This window comes from Priapulus caudatus, unplaced genomic scaffold (assembly GCF_000485595.1).
Source record: "Priapulus caudatus unplaced genomic scaffold, Priapulus_caudatus-5.0.1 Scaffold237, whole genome shotgun sequence".
Taxonomy (NCBI): domain Eukaryota; kingdom Metazoa; phylum Priapulida; class Priapulimorpha; order Priapulimorphida; family Priapulidae; genus Priapulus; species Priapulus caudatus.
In genome coordinates this window covers 126021-135150 of record NW_014577298.1, presented here as the reverse complement: position 1 = coordinate 135150, position 9130 = coordinate 126021, and the positions used below count along the sequence as shown (strand labels likewise).

At 50.3% G+C, this 9130-nt stretch overlaps 1 protein-coding gene across 1 annotated transcript in view; it reads left to right on the top strand.

Moving 5' to 3' along the window:
- Window positions 1-9130, top strand: part of LOC106807843 (tetratricopeptide repeat protein 28-like) — a 33753-nt gene that overhangs the window by 21468 nt on the left and 3155 nt on the right. Inside the window, 15 exon segments of the mRNA XM_014810311.1 lie at window positions 917-985; window positions 988-1066; window positions 1386-1519; window positions 2857-3035; window positions 3435-3536; window positions 4107-4359; window positions 4721-4892; window positions 5188-6293; window positions 6706-6914; window positions 7145-7222; window positions 7379-7532; window positions 7768-7844; window positions 8212-8326; window positions 8885-8897; window positions 9114-9118. Coding sequence (XP_014665797.1) covers window positions 917-985; window positions 988-1066; window positions 1386-1519; window positions 2857-3035; window positions 3435-3536; window positions 4107-4359; window positions 4721-4892; window positions 5188-6293; window positions 6706-6914; window positions 7145-7222; window positions 7379-7532; window positions 7768-7844; window positions 8212-8326; window positions 8885-8897; window positions 9114-9118 — 2745 coding nt within the window.

The window sequence follows — 9130 nt, the reverse complement described above, 5'->3', positions numbered from 1 at the left end:
GATATCCGACACGTTGGCCTTGGTCTACTCAGATCGGACGTGAGAGGAGACTGACTTGCGGAGCCGAATGGAAACTGAGAAAGGCTGCGTACGTGCAACAGATGAGAGGGGGAGGCGAACTGGAAGCACGTCTATCGCAAAAGAGAGACGAGAGGCCAAGTCTGTAGCAGTCAGATGTAAGCCTTAAACGAGAGAGGTGCTTGGCCATGCGCCTCTTTCAGCGTCTCGATCTGACGTATCTTCATCTGTCAGTCTAGGAGCCCCATTAACTCATCTGCCTACTGCAATCATCTGTCGAGCCATGCGTCCTCTCTCTGTACGTTCTCTATCGATCGCGCGTACTCTCGTCTACCGTTGCAGTGATATTGCGTGAGGCTACTCGTGCACTTCGTCTCTCTCTAGAGCTATCTTTGTCATGCAGCGCTTGCGATCCTCGTATGCTTCTCTACCTCACTCTCACTCTCGATAGACGCAGTCTCCTCCTCTCCTCTCTGCTCTCTGGTGCTCCTGAGTCTGATCTCATCGTGCGATGCTTCGAGTCTTTCTCCTCCTCTTTCTCCCTGCTTCAACTCACCTCCTTCGTGTCTCTCTCTCTCTCTCGCTCTTCTCTAACGATCCTTGTCCCACTCTCTCTCCCACTCGCTCTTTCTCTCTCACTCTCACCTCTCTCGTTCTCTCTCTTCTTGTTCTCTCTCTCTCTTTCTCTCCCCTCCCTCCCTCTCTTTCTCACTCTCTCTCTCTCTCTCTCTTTTGCTCTCTCTCGCCCTCCCCCTCTCTCTCTACCTCTCTCTCGCTCCCTCTCTCTCTCACGCTCTTCTGTGCCAAACACTGTTTCCGTATTTCTATCATACAATCTACCTAGATCTTCAATCACCAAACAGCCTGGTGGTCAGTAAACTGACTTCGCTCCTTGCAGGTAACTACGAACAGCCATCTGTCGTGCTGGAGCACCAGCTGCGCATTGCTCAGGAGAAAGCGGACAAGATGGCGAAGGAGACGCCGCGTGCGGACTGGGCGGGGTCTACCAGCAGATGGGAGAGTACGACACGGCGCTGCGTTACCACAGGTGACAGCACGTTACACGCGTGGCAGTTATCCGCATTACAGCTTGATTTGATTATATGAGAGGAAGGACTTCTTTCAGACAACAAAATTACAAAATTTTAAGTTACCACTAACATAAAGACGAATTTTTTCCCGACACGCGACCCTCCTGGTTATCGGTCATGTCCGTTTACCATTGATCACCATTGTCATCAATGTCTGTCAGCGAATATCAGCATTGACGTCGTTGTCGCTCGTGTCGTTTCGTAGCTGGACCTTGACATTGCCCGAGGAGACGGGCAGCCTGGCGAGGCAGGGCAGGCGCGTCCGCGGAACCTTAGGCGTGTCGCACGAGATCGTCGCTCTGGTAACTTCGAGCCAGGCCTGGGTCCAATACCCAGGAGCGAACGGACTCAGCAATCGCCCGCTCAGATGAACGATCGAGTCGGGAAAGTCACTCGCTATTACAGCAGTCCTTGGTGAGTCACTCGCGACGGGCGCGGGGGTGGGGCGCGTAGGCGGGTAGAGAGCGGGGAAGGGGGTGGAAGGGGCGGAGTGGGGGGGGGAGGGATGGAACTTGGAAGCAGGGAGGGAGGGGGGTGGGCGGAAGGGGGGGTGCGGGGAACCCTGCAGGCGCTCATCACGCACAACGCACGTTCAACACGACATGCATGTTGCGTGCACACTGCACGCCATACATGCCAAACGCATATGCAGATATGCTGGCACAAGTAAGCAAGCACACGCCGCACTCACAGACACGCCGCACATATAGCACACAGACAGTTATGCTTCACACGCGCAATGCATATGATATTATGCTGACATACTCGAAACAACACACACCATCGCCACTCGCGACGCACGCACACGCACGCGTACTGACTTTGTCCCCGTGCCCCCTCTGACAGGAGACATGACGTAATGGGTTGGGCGTGCTTTCTCGAGGTCGAGCGTTAACTCGACTGCCGACACGAGGGCGTGTGCGCGAGACTGCTCACGATCACAAACGCCGCGGGTATCCACTGACGTTACTTTCGTTTAACCATCAGTATCACACAGTCACTTTTACGTAGCAAAAACGATTTAACATTACGCAGCGTACACGCGTCTATCGTGTTACCACGCGAAAACCGAAGATCGGCGGGGCCAGTAGAGAGCGCTATGAGTAGGACGGATGGGATAGGAGGGAGAGGTTGTCATACGTGATAGAAATGATTTTACTTGTTGTGTTGTTGTAATGGGAGGTCATTCGCCAGCAGAGCGTGGGATGAGATGTTCTAGACAGAACGTGCCTCTAAAAACAAAACCCATTGTGGCCTGTGTAGTGTTGTGTGACACGTACCCCACCGTGCCTTATTTTCTTGATATAGTATAACACACATAATATAGGACACATGATATTCACATTTATCTTGAGTTTCATTTTTCCCATGAGGGATTTCTTTTTGTTTGCTTATAAAGTGATAGTTTTAGTTGTCAAAGTAAGGTTCTACTAATCGAGCTGAATTTCAACTCAAATCTTGGTCTTGACACACCGATCTTGCTCTTGATGATTGCTTACAACAAGGTGTTGTATAATATATATATATAATATATATATATATAATATATATATATATACTTATATATATATGTAATATTATATATTACGTAACTACCATATATATGCTATATATATATATTGTGTGTGTGTGTGTGTATAGATATTACAAATTATATACAAAACCAAACTATGCTGCATGTCTACAACATGTGCTAGTTTGAAACCAAACAGTCCGATAACTCTATTATTTTTTCTGTTTCCGCCACCAGGGCGCGTGCACCACGCTCTCGGCAACTACCCGCAGGCGGTCTCCTACCTCCAGCAGGCGTTACAGATAGCCGAGCAGCTGGGCAGGCGTGAGGACGAAGCTAAGATACGTCATCGTCTCGGCCTCGCGCTGTGGGGTCACAGGGAGCTGGAGGAGGCACAGACGCAACTGTACAAGGTCAGTCGAAGGTCACGGAGCGTCGCACGGGCAGGTGGCGCCCCCTGTTCTATGTTAGACGTAGGTAGCCATGTAGGTGGGGGTGACGGTGGCGGTCGGCAGTAGGCAGTGTGGGTATTATCACGCGTAGTTATGCATATTTTGGTGTAGATGGCAGCACAGGGTTTATGTTAGAGGTTGATGGGATGGGGGGATGGATGGGTGGGATGTAGATGGTAGCGCAGAATTAAATCAAGCCCAGGATGAGATATATATGCTGCACAAACTTTATCCTGCGTACAACATGAACCGATACAATAAATGTAAATAACATTAGCTTATTCCTGCCCAGAGAAGAATATTTAGAGACGAATATTTTAGAATGTTTTCCACTGACCGAGCGGTTTCCCATGGTTACAGGCAGCAGATCTGTTTGAGAGTCACCGACGAGAGTCGCACACGAGCAACGAGTACAAGCTGTCTCTGTTCGACCTGCAGACTGCCTCATATCAAGCCCTACAGGTAAAAACCTCACCTAGTCTTCATATCAACTCTTCATACCTAACTACATACCAACACTACCTACCTTCAATACCATCAATACCTTTAATACCTAGTCTTCATGTCAACCCTTCATACCTAGCTACATACCAACACTACCTACCTTCAATACCATCAATACCTTTAATACCTAGTCTTCATATCAACCCTTCATACCTAGCTACATACCAACACTATCTACCTTCAATACCATCAATACCTTCAATTACTAGTCTTCATATCAACCCTTCATACCTAGCTACATACCAACACTATCTACCTTCAATACCTTCAACACCTAGTCTTCATACGAACACTGTTACACTGTCACGCGTGTACGGGATAGTATGCAATGTGTACATTGCAGAACAACGGTTCTTCCACGAGTCTCCATCGTTCAACGGTCTACACTAGTATAGGTTCCGAGTGCAATGAAGGTTTCGATGGGGAGGAAGTACATAGAACAACAGATCTTCCATGAATCTCGTCCGTTCGACAGTAGTTCTTCCATGAATCTCCTACAATTCGACGGCGCGTCGTTTCATTTTGCAGAGAGTTCTCGTCGCGTTGAATCGCACGACGGAGGCGCTGGTCGTTGCCGAGCGCGGTCGGACGCGAGCCTTCGTCGACCTGCTGCTCGAACGACAGGCAGGTGGCGCCACCGGCGTCGGCCCCGAGATGTGCGCCAGCACGCCGGCGACGGTCGAGCAGATAGTTGATGTTGTGAGCCAGCAGAGGGCGTCGGTGCTGTATTACTCGCTCGTCGCTGGTTTCCTCTACAGCTGGCTCATCCTGCCTGACATAGGTAAGCGATAAACGATGCTAAACGTCGATAATGAATATGATATACAAACTAAATATCTTTCGCTCTAACTGATAGCATCAATCAATGGCATAGCATGATTGTGTGTGTCCAGATCATTGGGAGGGGAGGAGGAGGAGGAGGAGGAGGTGGTGGGGGGACAGAGTGGGAGGGAGGAGGAGGAGGAGAAGGAGAAGGTGGCGGAGGAAGAGAAGGAAGGGAGGAGGAAGAGGAGCAGAAGGAGAAGGAGAAGGTAGAGGAGGAAGAGGAGGACGCGTAAATGCATACTGCTGTCGTGCTAGAATCATGACCTTTGATTGACCTTCAATCGACCTTCGATTCACCTTCGACCTGTCTCCCGCAGGAGTCGTGAAGTTCCACCAGTGTTCGCTGAGTGACCTTGACCAGGATGACGATGGCCGCTCGGACGTCGACGGTCAGATCATGTCCACTGCGACTGTGTCCACACTTGACCAGTGCATCACCGATGTTCGGGAGGCGCTCGGAGTGGAGACAACGCTGTCAGGGGCTGCAAGGTAGGAGGGAGGTTTTCTTTCCTTTTTTCCGTCTTTTCCTCAAGAATTGGCATGTTGTGATGCTGTACTGTTTTTGTGTGAGCCTGGCATAGGCTAGGCAGAGTAGGAATACGTTAGTGCGTAGGAACACAATTAAAATAGAAAATATATAGAAAATAGATATAGAAATATATAAAATAGAAAATATACTTAAAAAACGAGCAAAAATTAAGTAATTAAAAGATAATAATTGAGAAATATGACGAGATGAGAATAAACCCGGGATGCTAACGACGTGTCTCGAACCTCGTCTCAGGTCGTCTGAGGCGCTCAGCGAGACCGAGACGGAGGCGGACGACGTGTGGCAGCAGCAGCAGCAGCAGCAGCAGCGCCACGACGGCGGCAAGGACCGCAGCAGCAGCGACTTCCTTCGCATGACCAGCCGCAGCCACGTGTGCAACAGCAGCAGCTACAGCCTGTACAGCGCCAGCGGCAGCGTCTCCAGCAGCGGCGGCGGCGGCGGCAACAACAGCCGCGCGGGCAGCCTGCAGCGTCGTCACGGCAACAACACCGACAACAACAACGCGTGGGCGAACCAGCCCGTGCGCGAACTCTACGCGACCCTCGTCGCTCCCTTCGAGGACCTTCTCATGAAACACAACGGGCGTCACACGCGCCGACGCGAGCTCGTTCTCGTGTTGCAGGGCGACCTCTACCTCGTCCCGTTCGCCGTGCTGCGCGGGGAGAACGACAGCGAGTATCTCTACGAGCGTTTCGCCGTCGTCGTCGTGCCGTCGATACGCGACATGGCGGCGAGCGCAGCCGGCCGCGGCGGCGGCGGCGGCGGCGAGACGGTCCCCGCTCTCGTCTTCGGGAACCCGCTGCTGCCTGCGTCCGTCGGGGAGAAGTGGCGCGGGGTCGGCGAGGAGGAGGTCGGAGCCGAGATGGAGACGGTGGCCGAGCTCCTCGGCACGCGCTGCATCGCCGGGGTCGACGCGACGAAGGAAGAGCTGCTGCGGCGCGTCGCAAACGCCGAGTGCCTCCACCTGGCGGCGCGCGTTTCCTGGAAGCTGTCGGCGATCGTGCTCGCGCCGCGCGCGGCCGCGGTGGCGCCCCCCGGCGGCGAGGAGGACGGGGAGGCGGAGCTGCACGACAGCGGCAGCGAGGTCGGGTCCTCGCTCGCGGCGCCCCCTGCGCTCGCGGACTTCCTGCTGACGGCGGCGGACATCTTGGACGTTCGCTTGTCCGCGAAACTCGTCGTGCTGACGGGGGGCGACGCGCGGGCGAGCGCGGACGGCGTCGTCGGCCTCACGAGGGCGCTGCTAGCGGCCGGGGCGCAGTGCGTCGTCGTGCCGCTGTGGCCGGCGCCGGGTGAGGCGACACACCTACTCATGAAGACCTTCTACACATCGCTGCTACAAGGTACGTGAATTTTATGAGATTCTGAGCTAGTTAATATTTTATTCTCTTTTTTTTTAATTATTCTTTATTTTATTATGATTATTTAGTTATTTTTAGTTGTGACCTTGAATTATCTATAAGGTGTGTGAATCGGGGCTAGTTATTTGATTCGTTTTATTGAATTATTATTCGTTTTGACCTTTTATTAGTTACAAGGTGTGTGTATCAGTGAATCAGTGAATCGGTGAATTGGTTGCATTGATCCTGCATTAGTTTCGACCTTGTATTAGCTGCATGGTCAGTGAATCTGTGAATCGTTAGATAGTAGCTATCTAAGATTTTGGGCTAGTTAGTTTACAAAGTTTTATATATAAAGCCACATCGCAGCTGCGGCGTCATCAGCGTCGCTCATCGTCATGCTCTCTTGTTTCAGGCTCGCGCGTCAGTCACGCGCTCTGCGAGGCGATGCGATTCGTGCGAAACACAAAGCAGTTTTCGCATCCGTCTCACTGGGCCGGCTTCCTCATCATCGGCAGCGATGTTAAGCTAACCAGCAAGGTCGCACAGATGGGTCACTCGCTCTGCAACATGATCCAGGATGCCGAGGGATCGCGCGACGCCATGAGGGTCGTGCTCCACCTGGTGAGTGCCGCGGGAAGTACGCGGTTGCGCGGCGCGGCGCGGCGCGAAGAGCGTTCGTTAGACTTTGTTTTTCTTTTTTCGCGTCGTGGTTATTTTTTGCCAACGCCCCCATAATGCCCTGCGCCATATGCATACCACGTAAACTTTGATGATACCAGAATTAATATGTTTACTTGTTTATCGTGTGTTTTTTATATTGTATTTATTTTTCATATATTTCCTTCATCAAGGTGGAGAAGTCACTGCAGAGAATCAATCGGGGCCTGAAGAATCCGATGTACACAACTCAGCAGAGCATTGAACTCAAGGTATGACTTACTCTGTCTGCCTCTATACTCATATCCAGCTTAATTAGAATAGAGGGTATTATATAGTATATTTATATTATTATATTGTTGTGATATATAGTAACAAGGGCGGCTGATGATAATACTCTGTTGTAATCTTTTGTCTATGTTTTGTAGGTTAGTGGAGCTAATGGCTGGAAGGAACTGTTGAAATCCGTTGGCTTTCGGTTTGAGACTGGGTCCAACGGCCTTCCTCCGTCCGTGTTCTTCCCGATGAGTGATCCAGGAGAGAGATTGGTGCAGTGCAGCACAAGTCTACAGGCTCTGTTAGGTACGAGCAAGAGCTAGCGTGCATGGATGCAGGAATCAGTGATTCGTGTTCTAAACATGTCACGTAGTCACCAGAGTACCACCGAATAGATAATCGATATCATTTTCCAGGGTAGTAAGATTTTTATCCCTACCAGTTTGGTATTTCCAGTCACCAGTTTGGTATAAAATAGGCACCGTATTACATCCGTGTAGTTTGTCCTTTGTCTGACCTTGATGCGTTGTTGACTTTTTAGGGTTGTCGACCAGCACCTTGGTGGCTCTTTCCAAGCTGTTACCATCACCAGAGTGTGCCCAGGCTCTCAGCAACACTGTAAGTGTCAACATGTATATACTACCATCTCTCTCATAACAACGCGCAATAGCCACGTGCTTCGCAATTAGTTGTTTAGGACCTGTATAGCTCACGATCTTATGATAAACCTATCCTACGATATTCTAGATTGGTAGGTATCCTCTCCTTAAGCCTCCAAGGATGTTTCGAAGATTAATCCTTGAGATGTTTTTTATGTAGACAGCTGCTAAACATTCATTGTTAAGTTAATCTCACATAAATATCATTCTGTTTCTGTAAGTGCATTCGTGGTACGTATGAAGGTTTTTGTCTCGCTTTAACGACATCACGCGATGAGACGGCGCCATGTTGACGACGTCTAACACGCGTATTTCGCTTCACGCAGCTTCGGCACGTGATTGGTCAGTCGACGCCCAAGGACAAGGAGATCAGCGTCCAGCTGCCGGTCAGCGTGAAGATGTGGCGGCAGCCGGGCGGTCACGAATTCCTCGCCTCTCTAGGTAAGCTATGACGGCTATCACACGACGCGACGGCGCCGCTGCATGCAGATCCTTCATAACCTCATCAATATTATAGTCTTATATAAGTCCAAGGGATTATATCGAAGATGTAAAGAGACAAAGACAGATCAACACTGTGACAGCGACAGCCATGACATGCGGCGACAGCGACGCTGCATGCAGATCCCTCATAACCTCGTGAATATTATAGTCTTCAAAGTCCAAGGGACTATATAACTAAGACGGAAAGAGAGACGTCAATAGACAGATCAACACTGCGGATCGCAGTAGAAAAAGCTTCAAGGTTGCAACTAACTAAAGAAGAAGGGAGAAATAGACCCGTGTAGATACCGTATATTTTGCACAGTCATATCGTCTCACATTGTTGTAATTGAGCTACACTGTAACTGTAATTGTGACTTTGACTGTAACGTGTGTTTATCGTTGCAATGCTAATGCGTGGTCCTCGGTTGTGTGTTTTGCAGGGTTTGAGTCGCTGTAACGTGTGTGTTTATCGTTGCAATGCTAATGCGTAGTCCTCGGTTGTGTGTTTTGCAGGGTTTGAGTTGCTGTAACGTGTGTGTTTATCGTTGCAATGCTAATGCGTGGTCCTCGGTTGTGTGTTTTGCAGGGTTTGAGTTGCTGTAACGTGTGTGTTTATCGTTGCAATGCTTATGAGAGGTGCTCGGTTGTGTGTTTTTGCAGGGTTTGAGTTGCTGTAACGTGTGTGTTTATCGTTGCAATGCTAATGAGTGGTCCTCGGTTGTGTGTTTTTGCAGGGTTTGAGTTGCTGTAACGTGTGTG